Raw genomic sequence first — 13,356 nt, 5'->3', positions numbered from 1 at the left:
TGTTCATTTAGCCAAGCAAAGCATGTTTAATTCTTTTAATCTCCTCTCATAAATCAATCTCTTCGTCCCTTTAATAGCCCTTCTCCTATGCTTCGTATTCCTTCCAGTCGGGCCATCCTAAGCTCTCGTTCGGTGGACGCTTGAGAATTGCCAGTCAGTCACCAAAGGGGTCTCAGGAAAAACAGCCGGGCCCGACCAGGGCTCCGAGCGTCCCACAGAGCTGGGCTGTCTGCCGCCCGCAGGCACTGAGAGCTCAGAGCAGAGCCCTGCCTGCTGGCCGGGCCCGAAGGCCTTCCGGCATTTGCTGCCTACTCCTTTATGCATCTTTCCAACGGACCTGATCCGCCATGACTGTGGCCAAGGGAAGTGCCCTCAGGAAGTGGCACCTCAGCCACCTTGGGCCCCTGGGTCTCTGCTGTCACTTAAGCTCCTCAGTCTGCCCAACTCTCACCTGGCTTCCACCCACGAGGGCACGGGGGCTGTGGAGGAGCCCAGAGGGGTCTTACCTGGAAGGTCCCAGCGTGGTCTTCTTCCTTATCGCCCTCTCTGTTCTCTTTGAGGGCAATTAATGTGAATCCTCTGAAGTAGGAGGGAGGGGCAGCTGAAAGCGTTACTGTGGAGAGAGAAGAAAGCAAATTAAGAGCACAGGAATCAGCTGGCTTCCATCTGACAAAGGGATGTTCACGAGTTCTCCATCAGTACACCAGACCTGTGGGTTGGACGGGCCGTGGACAGTGGAAAAGCCTCATTCCTTTGAGTCATGAACTATCGCCCTCCACCCTGCTCCCCCGTACATTTCAGAACTTGTGAAATGCCTCAACTGTGATCTCAGCTGAACCAACAAAGGCTTCAGTGAGCTCTCTCCAAGTATCCACAATTTGATAAAGAGAGTCCCTGGTCAGTAGTCCCGTCTTGACAGCTGTGTCATGTTGGACTTCACCATTAGACTGGTCTGAGAGAAACCTAGCTGATCACAGCAGAGACTCCCTTACAAAGTCCTTTGTGGGGGCAGAGATGGCTGTATGTTTTCCAAAACATACTTCCTTTTTCTTGTGAGATCTCAGCTAGGCCACATTCCCAGCCTCCCCTGAAGTTAGGTCTGTTTGCACCCTCATTCTTTCAAGGGAAAGCAGACAGACATGATGAATCCCACTTCCAGCCTGGCCCACACAAACTTTCTACTCTTGCTTTCCCACCTATGGCTGCAGAATGCAGGGGATCCAGCAGGAGACTCTGGTGTCATGCGAGAAGATGGTGGAGCCACAAGAGGGAAGGAACCTGGGTTTCTGAATAACTACACAGAGGATCACTCATGGACCAGAAATATCCATGTTTACTTTGCATGAACTGGAAATAAACTACAGTTATAAAATATAACTATGTTTTCATGAAAATCTAGCTTAAGGGTCTACTCAGCAATGATGGTCACCCCTTCATTTGTATCTTCAATCTCCCGAGATGGAAATTCTTTCTTGCAATTTTTGCATTGCATTGCAATACTCTTTTTACCAGCCTTCTCCATTGGACTGTGAGTTATGCTGGAGAGGAATTCATTTTCATTCTTTGTATCTCTATCCCCTAGCACAGAGCCTGACATCCAAAAAAAAAAAAAAAAAAAAATCTCAATTCCAGTTTCTTGAAATTTATGTAAGTTGAGATTTAAATTACTGTGTGGATTAAAGTGCTAAGATTCTGGACTTTAAATGTGGAATTATAGACTCTTAGAGCCTCAAACCTCTCCCAAGAATCTTCCATTCCAGCCCTTTAATTTCAACGACAGGAAACAAGGACACAGAGAGGTCAACAGACACACCAAGGTGGTAAGATGACCCAGAGGCAGACTTTGGGCCATACTCCCTCCCCAACTTAACATTCTGCCCAGAATTATACATAGTGAGTATATTAGTCATAGCATGGGTATTTCACAGGGTTAAGTTTTAAAATTTTAAAAATCAATTCATTTAACAAATAATATTTACATGATTCTGATAAGCAACCACCCATCACGGAAGGATATTCTAGTCTTCTAGTTTCAGTCCTAAAACTAAAGGACCCCCAAACCCTAAAAGCTAAAACCCTAAAGCTAAAAGCCACCAGTGGTCACAGTGATATTTCAGGGCAGGACTTTGAGACGCAAAGATTGCAAATCTCACGCTATAATTGGTCAGTTCATCCCATGAAAGCAGTAGAGCATTCTAATTGGCTACTGATGTCTAGAAAAGGTCAAATAGACCTTCCCAGTAAGGAAGAAAGGGTGAGAGGAAAAGCACAGTAAAACAGCCAGGAAAGTATAGTGCTCAAGAGTGGCCGACAGAGAATGATGACTATGACGTCAGAAGAAAGAGCTGAGATCCCTGAGGGACAGACTCCAGCCTTACAGCAGTCTGAGGCTATCTAGAGTGGGGCAACAAATGAACAAATAAAAGAAAACAAAAACAGACTCACATAACAGAGAAAAATCCGGTGGTTGTCACAGGGGAGTGGAATGGGGGGGATGGGTAAAATAGGGGGAGAAGATTAAAAGGTACAAACTTCCAGTTATAAAATAAATAAGAGAAGGAGACGCAATATACAGCATAGGGAATACAGTTAAGCATATCATAAAACCTTTATGTGGCCACAGGTAGTAGCTAGATTTATCATGGATTGCCTTGCGATGCACAGAAATTTTGAATTGCTATGTTGTACACCTGAAACTAATATAATATGGTATGTAGACTGCACTGCAATTAAAAAACCTACAGGTGGGCACGATAACAACACTTACGTCCAAGTATCAGTGGGAAGGGTGAATGAATTAATACATGTAAAGTTCTTAAAATCCTGCCTGGAATATAAGAGGCACTTAATAAGTATTAGCTCTTATCAGTGATGAGATGATCACATTGCATTTTGTGGATAAGTGTTTGTTTACCTACTCGCTCAAGTCCTTCAAAAGCGAGAACCACATCTAGGCTTGGCACAGTGATTAGCACAGAGTTGATGTGCGGTTAAGTTTACTGAATTGTGTTCATGGACAAGTAAACTCACTGTTATAAAGATGTCAGTTCTTCTCAAATTGATTTATAGATTCAGTGCAATCTAAATTAAACTGTCATCATGTTTTTTGGGGAAATGACAGGTTGATTGGAAAACATACATGGAAATACAAAGGGTCAAGAATATCAAAGGCCATCTAGAGAGCTGAAAAGTTGGGGGGCCTGGGCTACCACGAGTTGAGACTAATGCAGCTACAGAAGTTCGGCCAGTGTGTCCTAGCAAGGAAGGAGGAAAGGCCAATTGTATAGTTTGGGGTCTAGCAAAAGTTCTACGAGTACCTGGAAACTTGATGTATGATTAAGGACGGGATGCAGGGCAGCTGGGGGAAAAGACAATTATCTTCAACAGAGCTGCTGGGGCAACTAGACAACCAGGTAAAAACAGGTGTCTCTTGGTCTTACAGATCACACACACACAAAATAAACTTTACACAGATGGTAGAGTAGATGTGAAGAACAAAACAACAAAGCTTTCAGAAGTTGGCCGAGGATAAAATATGTATGACCTTGGAGTCAGAAAGACTTTTTAAGCAGGACATACAAAACAACAACAACAACAAAACACTGACAATAAAGGAGAAGATATATAGATGAGATGATATAAAAATTTTGCTCAAGAAAAGACACCATTAGGAACAAGCAGGGCAGAGTGTGGAAGAAGGTATTTGCAACTGACTTTAATCCAAAACATATAAAGCTTCTTTCTGATCAATAAGAAAAAGATAGACAACACAATAGAGAAAAATAGGCAAAACACAAGAACTAAAACTTCATTAAAGAAGGTCTCCAAATGGCCAAAAAGCATATGAAGACACCCAACCTCGTTAGCCAACAGGGAGATAAAAATTACTGCATTTCCATCAGGTTGACTAAACATAAAAGGACTAACAATATCAAACGTTAACTGCAACCTTCAAACACCGGTGAACCAAAAATAAGCAATTTTCACTGGAAAACTCTTTGGCGGTATTTACTGAGGCTGAACACATACACACCCTATGATCCAGTAATGTCACCCTAAATCAACAGGAATGCATACAGATGGGGACCACACAACACCCATCAGAAGATTCATAGTAACATTGTATGGAAACGCTCAATGTCCATCATCAGTAAGATGGATATGTAAGTCATGGCATATTCGTATAATTGAACGCACTGTAGTCATGCAAAGGAAGGAATTACTACTACATAAAACAGGGATGAATCTCATAAACATAACTGAGTGAAAGAAGACACTCAAAATAATACAAAAGCTGTGTCTTCTTTCACTTGAGATAATTACGAAGTTCAAAAACAGACCACATAATCTATGATGCAGAGGTCAGGACAGCAGTTACCATGAGGCAAAGTGGAGTGAGAATTGATCTGGGGGTTGGGGGCACAAGAAACACCTCTGGAGCACAGATCATGTTCTGTTTCTTGATCTGGGGACCGGTTGCCCCAGTGTACTCAACATGTGATAATTCACTGAGCTGTGTGATTTGTGAACTTTTCCCTGGGTTAGTTATATTTTGATAAAATTATTATAAAGTAATGTTTCTGAATGATAAATATTCACTTTTTTGTACATCTGGGTAGTGCCCTTAAAGGGCTAACCATAAACTCAGCTTCCCAGAGTGCTGCACTCCTGCTGGTTCAAAAACACTGAGGGGTACTCTCCCTCACTGAGTACAACCAACAAGATGGCGGCTCTGGAGGTGGAACTCAGTGTGGGGCTTCGATCCCTCATTATCACTGGTGACGATGGTGGTACACAGTATAATCTGAAGGAAGACAGGAGATCCCAGCCCTCCAGAGAGCCCCATTATATGACTCTCCTGAAAGAAACAAATGTGCAGTGTGTTCTGAGTCCCAGTAATGACTGAAGATGACAGCTCGGCAATAAATAATAGAATCTTCTCTCTAATGACTCCTCCCAAGCGCCTCCCAAGAGAGGCCATTAAGAGACCCAAGAAATTCAAGAAAAAATGTTTATGAAGGATTTGAAAAAAACAAAAAAGGTCCATCCAGAGCCATCCTGTAAGCACATCTGGGGGACTGGTTAAGAGCAAAGATTTGGGATGAGTACCCTAGAGCTATCATTTATTAATTACATGACCTCTGGCAAGTTATTTCACCTCCCTGTTCCCTCATTTTTAAAAAGAAGTTAATGATATTGCCTTCCTTGTGGGAATGTGGAGAGGATTAAATACACATTCATCACAGAGCCTAACATAAAAGGATTCGAGACCTGTAACGGATGCTGGCCGTGGTGCTGGTGATGTTGGGGCTGCAGAAGACGATGACGAAGGTGATGATTATGATGACAAAGATCGTGATGCCCAACAGGCTGATGAACCAATGATGGGTTTCAAAAAGCTGGTCCTCAGGGACAATCACTGAACCACCCAAGAAAAACTCTAGGAGGTGCCCCTGAAGGACCCCTGAGAGGACTGCAGCGGGGATCATCCTCACAGGATTCGGGGATGATCCTCACAGGCCAGGTTCTGGGGAGATCTGGGTAAGCACTTGTAATGAATAATCTTCCTGTAGCTCATCACACCCAGTACAGGGTTTGCTGTGACGTCCCCTCAGCCCCACACACACTATAACCTTCCAACACGCATTCCCTTTTCCAGATTCCTCTCACCCGTTTTAAGTATATACTTACTTGTGAATTATATGTTAAATGCTGGTCTCCTCTAAAAACCTGTAAACTCTACGAGAGCAGAGATCAAGTCTGTCTTAAGCTGCACTATATTTTTAGCCTTTAGTGTGCCTTTTATCACACAGTAAATGCTCAATAAAGATTCATTGAATGGGGGCGCCTGGGTGGTTCAGTGGGTTGAGCCTCTGCCTTCAGCTCAGGTCCTGGGAGGTCCTGGGATCGAGCCCCGAATCGGGCTCTCTGCTCAGCAGGGAGTCTGCTTCCCTCTCTCTCTGCCACTTGTGATCTCTCTCGGTCAAATAAATAAATAAATAAAATCTTCAAAAAAAAAAAAGACTCATTGAATGAATGAATGAATGAATGAATGAGAAGGTGTTCGTTTGTCTTCAATGCATAGTGGGCTCCCTGCTGCTCTGGTCCCTCCTCCAAAATCCCCCTGGGTTACTATGTGGAGTGTGTTAGCCTCCCTCATCCTTTCGTTACTGAGCATTTGTCTCTGACAGCCCAGGGCTCTGCCTCTGGAAACACAGAGAAAAAACAGGGCTTCTCCCTCTAGGATCATATAATCTAAAAGCTGGGAAGAAAAGACACATCTGGGGAGCACCTGGGTGGCTTAGTCAGCTAAGAGTCTGCCTTTGGTTTGGGTCATGATCCCGGGGCCCTGGGATCGAGCCTCGCATGGGCTCCCTGCTCAGCAGGGGGTCTGCTTCTCCATCTGACCCTCCTCCATCTTGTGCTCTCTTTCTCGCTCACTCTCTCAAATAAATAAATACATAAATACATAAATCAAAGACACATCTGCAGATATTTTGTACAGCTTATGATGGGTGTTATGGAGATAGGAACAAAGTGCTCTGGGATCCCAGAGGAGGGAGGATCTGGGTCTACTGTGGGAGCCAGAGGAGGCTTCCAGAAGGATGTAGCATTTGAGCGCCAAGTTGAATGAGGAACAGGAGTTTGTTCAGTGGACGAGAGGACTAACAGCACTCCAGGGAGAGGGAAAGGCATGACAAGCCAGTCTTGGCTTTGGAAACCGGAAGCAATTCTGTATTTCATAAAATGCAAGCTGGGAGGAAGAGTAGGTATGCTAGAGGTCAGGGGAAGAAGGCAAACAGGGGGTAGAAACTTCAAAGCCTTCAAAGCCTTGGGATACCACCCTGGAGGAGATGAGGGCATCCTGGGTTGGGGGGAACGTGGGGTTTAATTAGGGAATGTCACATTCAGATTTATGTTTTAGGAAGATGAGGCTGGAAGTTGTATGGTTACTGAATAATAGCCCTTCCCTAAAAACCAGTGCCCAGGGCCTCTCTGGCTTGCCTTGCTTACATGAGGACCGACGTTTCACACTGGAGCGTGGCCTTAAATCTCTGCGCAAGGTTGAGTTCTCCCCAGCTGTGGGTACACTGGCCATATGCAAACCCCAGTTCCCAAATACTTTTCTGGGTCCTTCAAAGGTTGGTGCATCAACCATGTAACACACACTCTGAAGAGCCGTTACCCAGTTCATCTGTTGTGCTTATCACCCTCACTGGAGCTCACCCACTACCATCATGTTCCCCACTCTGCCTGTGGGCTTCAGACTCCCCGGCCCCAACAGCAGTGAAAATACCCCAAACCAGACCCCAGACCCATCCCAGGGCCAGCATCCGCCATCCACCTGCTAAATGTAACTGAGCTGCCCCAGTCCTCATGTCCCACATGTCAACTACAGGGAATTTAACTTCTGCCTTAACTTGCAACAGGGGGGTTCCAAGGACTACTGGAGCAGTCCACAAGCCACCGTGGTCCCCTCCCTGCTCTGCATGATGTTCAGAGAACGTGGAAGCTGTAACTCAGATGCTTCACTTAGAAATTGGCCCAGTTGAGCCCACCCAGTCAGGATCAGAGAGGAGATGCTAGTGATGGGTTGACCGATGGGAAGATAAGGCTGAAAATCTAAAGATGAGCCGTGTGTATGGTAGGGTTGGCTTACCCTCCTCCCCTGGATGGTCTTCTTTAGCCAGTGATCCAGCATCCCCAGCCAGAGATGAAACACCTCCCATTCCAAATGAAATAGCACACATATCTAAAAATCGAAAACTGCTTTTCTATAATGGATGTAACTAATAAGTCTGGATTTGAGTCCCCCCGACCCCATTTCCTATGTGCAACCTTGGGCAAGTGACTTCACCTCTCATGGTCGCAGTTTCTAATCTCCTCTAAAATGGCAGTAATAGTATTTATCTCATATTATTATTATGACAATGAATTACTATTTGTAATAGTGAGTATACATAAATGTTAAAGTGATCAGCTGTCTTAAAAATAAATCATTCTCATCCATAAAATAGGGATCATCATTCTCATCTAATGGGTTTGTTGTAAGGATGAAAAGAGGGAATGTGTATGATGCACATTGCAACAGCTCAAGAGAAGCTCATTCTTTCCCCTATGTGCTCCCACTTCATGGGACAGTTGGGAGCCAGATGAATGAGTTTTGAACTGACCATTGCATGGACAGGAAGCAGGATGGGTGGGAAGGAAGCTCCTGGGGACCTGGAAATATGTCAGCCAAGAGAGTGTGGCTGGGAACATGAGTGAGGGCAGGTAGCGCCAAGGCTGCACACTGCCCAGGAGCCTCACTTCTTCCCCTATTTGGACGATCTTTAGGGCTTAGATGATCTCCCTCCCGAAACATAACATCACAGAAGTGACTATGACCCAAATTTAATCTCTCTCCACATCCCAGTCACCTGGGTCTATGATCCAAGATGGACCAATCAGAATCCTTCCTTGAGATTTTCCAGTTTATAGTTAAAGGGACAAGGGCCTTTCTTTTAGTTACAGAACTAACTGAAAGGCTTTTCATTCAAGGTTCTTGGCGGCTCTCCTCCTTGTTATTTGGAGAAAGTTTATCTGTAGTAAGAAAAATGAGGACAACTCACAGAAACACAGCCAAGAGATAAAGGATAGGAGGAGTGAGACAGACAAGGTAGAACAAAGGTGTGGAAAGCAGAGAGGGAGGAGAGAACCTTTTTGGGTTCCTAGATCCATTTATACCTGAAGCCAGATCCACCCCTAGACTTTCCAAATATGAGACTCAATAATTCTCTTTTTGCTTTACTTAGGTTAACTTTGTTCCTGACATGTTGCATGGAAAGAGCCTCCACTAATTTTGAAACAAAGAAAGAAAGTAATTCTGCCTAGACTGTATGATTCCTTAGCAGTCTGGGGGAACAGTATTTGTGGCTAAACCGAGGTGGTTGACCAGGAAGGTGGCAGTTGGTACTTAAAGGTCACTGAGATGAGAGCAAATCAGCTGACTTCAAAAAAACTATTAACTAGATGTTGGGGCGCCTGGGTGGCTCAGTGGGTTAAAGCCTCTGCCTTCGGCTCAGGTCATGATCCCAGAGTCCTGTGATTGAGTCCCACATCGGGCTCTCTGCTCAGCAGGGGGCCTGCTTCTCCCTCTCTCTGCCTGCCTCCTGCCTGCAAATAAATAAATTTTTTAAAAAATCTTAAAAAAAATACAACTATTAACTAGATGTCAACTTTAGGGAAAAACTCAAGGAAAGTCAAAGGAGGCCTGACCTGCTCAACTATTCTTATCAGCTTTGCTAGAGATTTCTAAGACTGCTTATCAAAATTGTAGATAATCCAAAATTAGATTATGTGGCTCGATTCCTCAGTGACAGAATCCAGATTCATGAGTGGTTGACAGCTATAGGGAGGGGCCCAAACGTGCTGGATTAAGTCTGAGGAAGGCTAAGACCAAGTCAGGAGGAATCGTGTCAAATTTTAGATTCAAGAACCAGTCACACCAGTACAGGGAGAGGAGGGATACACGCCTTCCCAGGAGTTCACAGGCATGTTAACTGGCAAGAAGTTCAGCACGATCCCAGAGCACAGCACAGCTGCCAAAGCAGCCAACGCCAGACCCGGCTTAACACAAACACAGTGTTCGGGACAAGGAAGATAATCCTTCCTCATGTTCCATCCCTATCAGGGCACATCTGGAGTACAAAGTGCAAGGGGATGAGAAACAGCACCCTAGAAAGAATGGCTGAAGAAAGGGGGGGCATTGGAGTGAGAAGAGACGCTGGAGTTGGTATTTCTCCACAAACACCTCAAGGGCTGACATGTGGCCAAGGGGGAGACCTTGTTTGCTCATCTCCGGACAACCAAACTTGGACCCATGAGCGGAAGTTACACGGAAGGGAAATGTTGGCAAGAGGAAAGTACAATCAGCCCAGCTGTGCCTCAGGCTCTGCCAGTTTGGGAATGTTGTCAACCTAAAGGAAGCTCTCGATTCTTCTCTCCCCACCATTCCATGGCCAAGGCAGGGAAAGGCTGCTATCATGTTAGCTTTGAAGACATTCTACTGGCCACTCACTGTAACAGGAAAGGGCAGTGATGTGAGCCGTATTCACCTACATAGAGCACGGGAGGCTGTGGTGGGGCTGGGAGAGGCTGTGGTGGGGAAGCATGCTCATAGAAAAGTGACTACCTTTTGGTCACCCTCTATTTGTCTCTCCCCATCTTGTTTTAAAATTTAAAAAAAGGTTGGGGGGAGCACGCCTGCGTGGCTCAGTTGGGTAAGCATCTACTCTCGATTTCAACTCAGGTCATGATCTCAGGGTCGTGATATCGAGCCTCACATCGAGCTCCACAGGGCGTGGAGCCTGCTTAGGATTCTCTTTCTCCCTCTCCCTCTCCCTCTGCTTCTCCCTCCCTCTCCATTACCAAAAAAAAAAAAAAAGAAAAAGGCAGATAATAGATTTCTGGAACCCAGCCCTTTGTCTGGGGTGGGTCCGGAAAGCTATGGTTTGTTTGTTTACTTTTCCAAGTGATTCTGATGCATAGCTAGGTTTGGAAACCACACAAATAATCCCACCAAGTGGTAATTCCAGGGAAAGTCACTTGATAATTGGTGTCTAGGTGTGATGGGTCAAGAGTCCTCTCTGCCCCCTTTTTCGTTCAATCAGAGCCAGTGTCTGAACCTGGAGCCCTTTCCCTTTGCTCTTTTGCTTGCTGTCCTTCAGCTCTTCACCTCTGAACCATCCCTGACCTGGCTTTCCAACAGTCTTCACCTGGGACCCAGCCATCTGCCTGTCCTCACCGCGCCACCCCCCAGGCAGTGCCCCCAGGGCCCCGGGCATCCTTTCTCTCTGCCCCCACCACCTGGAGCTCCCTCCTTGCTGTTGATCCCCGTCTCTGGTCTCACTTCTCTGGCTGACAAACACTTTCTCTTCTTTCTCTTTCTCATATCTAAGTCTCTTAGAGAGAGATCTCACACGAGCATTCTTCATTGTTGGTTTTTTTTTCCCCCAAGAATGATGATTTAGTGCCTGTTATGTCCATAGATTGTTCTGGGTGCTAGAAATGGCAAATAAGAAAGACACAGTCCTTGTTCTCATAAAGCGTCTATTCCAGCATGAGGAGGTAGATGATACACAAGATAATTTCAGAGAGTGATTAAGGGCTATGATGAAAACAAAATCAGGCAAATGTAATGGGGAACATAAACAGGTGGTCAGAGAAGCCTCATTAAAGGGATAAAATCTGAGTTGAACTTAAAAGATGAGGGGCAAGCCACACGAAGATGTGGGCATGACCATTCTCATCATGGGGAAGTGTATGTACAAAGGCCCTGGGGTGGGAATGAGCTTGGTGTGTCTGTAAAATTCAAAGGGTAGTGTTGCAGCTGTGGGAAGAAAGAAAAGGAAAGAAAGGAAATGAAGAAGGCTGAAGAGAAGGAGAAAGAGAGAAGGAGGAGGAGAGGACAGGAGGAGGATCATAAGAGCTTCCTATAGCACCTAGAATCACCACCCAGTTTTTATGACCTGCTCTGACTCTGCCCATCCACCCACACTCCTATCCCCCACCCCTGAAGTCCAGGGATGCATATCTGCAAATACCTGAGCAACAACTGTAGATAGGGTTCAAGTTATTTCCCATGTGTCTTCCGGGCCTCAGCTAATCCCATAGATGTGTCTGACTTTTCCAGAACTTTTCATGGAAGTTTTGAATATTCTGTGAAAGTTAGAAGCCTTGACTATGTAGAGCTCCCAAAGACATCTCGTGATGTCACCTAACTCCTTACCCTTCCCAGCCTAGCCCCAACTCTAGCCCAGCCAAGACACTCTATAAAAGTGGGAAATGTATACCAGCAAGAGCTGGCCAGCCATGCGGAAAGCATTCTATGACATGATAAGCTCCCTGATACTGTAGACATTTACGACGTCATCACATACACAACTGTACGCTGTCAGAAGAAGATAGAAGAAAGAACACCTTTGCTAAATTGGGCCACTTGCCACTCCATTCAATGCACACACGTGCTTGAGTGTGCATGAGAGGAGACTCCCACCCCCTCACCCATCACAGTGAGTATTTTGTACCTGTCACGTCAGTGGTTGGGGACAAGCAAACCGTTTGTTTTACCTGTTACTCAGTTGGGGGAGCACTGGTCCCTTCCAGTGCTGGAAGGACAATTAGCAGCGCTGGACCTCTGCAAAATGTTGGTTTGCTTCCATTCCCCACTAACAGAACTGTCTGGAAGGGGACACAAGTAAGGCTACCTTCAGTCTAGTACCTGTGTAGTTTATGTACAATTTGAAAGGATTTTTAAGGAATAATTTTGACTTATGGGATCTTTGCTTTCCATAGTGCCTCTTGAACCTAACCCTGGGTCGCCTGTCTCCTCAAATTGTCTTTCATTTTCATTCTGAATATATACCCCAGGGAGCTTTTGTTTTTTTCTCTTTTAGTTTATTTTCCCTTCTCCTCCTCCTCCTCCCTTTCTTTTTTTTCCTCCTCCTCCTTCTTCTCTCTCTCGTTGTCTTATTTTATCCACTTCCGCCGTCATTCCTTTCTTTCCTTATAGCTTCCTCCTTTACTGAGGGAGAAGGTGAGACAGAACAGGCCAGTCTGACATACCTTTTTCTTCTAATTATGAAGCTTACCAATACTCCTCCCCCCCACACACAGGAACTCTCCTTTCCCTATGGACTCATTTAGCAAGTATATCAACCTCACATGCTGTTGAGAAGACCGTCTAGATACCTTTCACTGGGTGAGAGGCCTTAAAATACTGTGTTTTTATACGACTGTGCCTTAAAACATGTGGCAGAGATAGCTAATTGTGCCTTTAAATCCATTTTCACCTTCATCCTTTTGGAAAACAACGAGTCCTTTCCCCATGTTTTGGCTAGGCATTTGGCTGCCCAGCTAAATGTTCTATTTCCCAGGCTCCCTTGCAGCTAGATGTGGCGAAGTCACTAAATTCTTAGCAGTAGAGTGCGTTTGGAAGTGCTGGGCACCATTCTGGGTCACGTGATGCAAAAGAAAGCTGCCAGCTGACCAGAACCCAGATGTGTTGGTAGTGACATGACTGTAACCAGCAGCAATAAGCTCAAGGCAGGTGAAATTCACTGTATTTGTTAACAAGTATCTGGTAGATGTAAGTGTAAAACAAGTAAAATTAATCTTAGCCCTATGTTTTGTTTAACCTAATATATATAATTATCACCTCAATACGTAATCAACATAAAAAGCTATTGGAGAAGTTTATTTTTCTTTCATCCTAATTTTTCAACAACCAGTATGTACTTGACACAGCACATCTCAATGTGGACTAGCTACATTTCAGGTGCTGTCACTCGTGGCCACCTATGGGACAGCAGAGTG

At 45.0% G+C, this 13,356-nt stretch overlaps 1 protein-coding gene and 1 pseudogene across 2 annotated transcripts in view; both read right to left on the bottom strand.

Moving 5' to 3' along the window:
* The window catches only part of LOC309840766 (small integral membrane protein 14 pseudogene), a 433,613-nt pseudogene that overhangs the window by 135,362 nt on the left and 284,895 nt on the right, over positions 1 to 13,356 (bottom strand). The gene's annotated exons all lie outside the window — the stretch shown is intronic.
* The window catches only part of SPON1 (spondin 1), a 256,476-nt gene that overhangs the window by 237,243 nt on the left and 5,877 nt on the right, over positions 1 to 13,356 (bottom strand). The window contains exon 2 of the mRNA XM_082683143.1: positions 507 to 613. Within this exon, the coding sequence (XP_082539269.1) occupies positions 507 to 613 (107 nt within the window). The remainder of the gene's footprint in view (positions 1 to 506; positions 614 to 13,356) is intronic.

This window comes from Mustela nivalis (genome assembly GCF_964662115.1).
Source record: "Mustela nivalis genome assembly, chromosome: 9".
In the NCBI taxonomy this organism is placed as follows: Eukaryota; Metazoa; Chordata; class Mammalia; order Carnivora; family Mustelidae; genus Mustela; species Mustela nivalis.
Note: the sequence above shows the minus strand (reverse complement) of the source record. Positions and strands in the feature narration are given on the sequence as shown.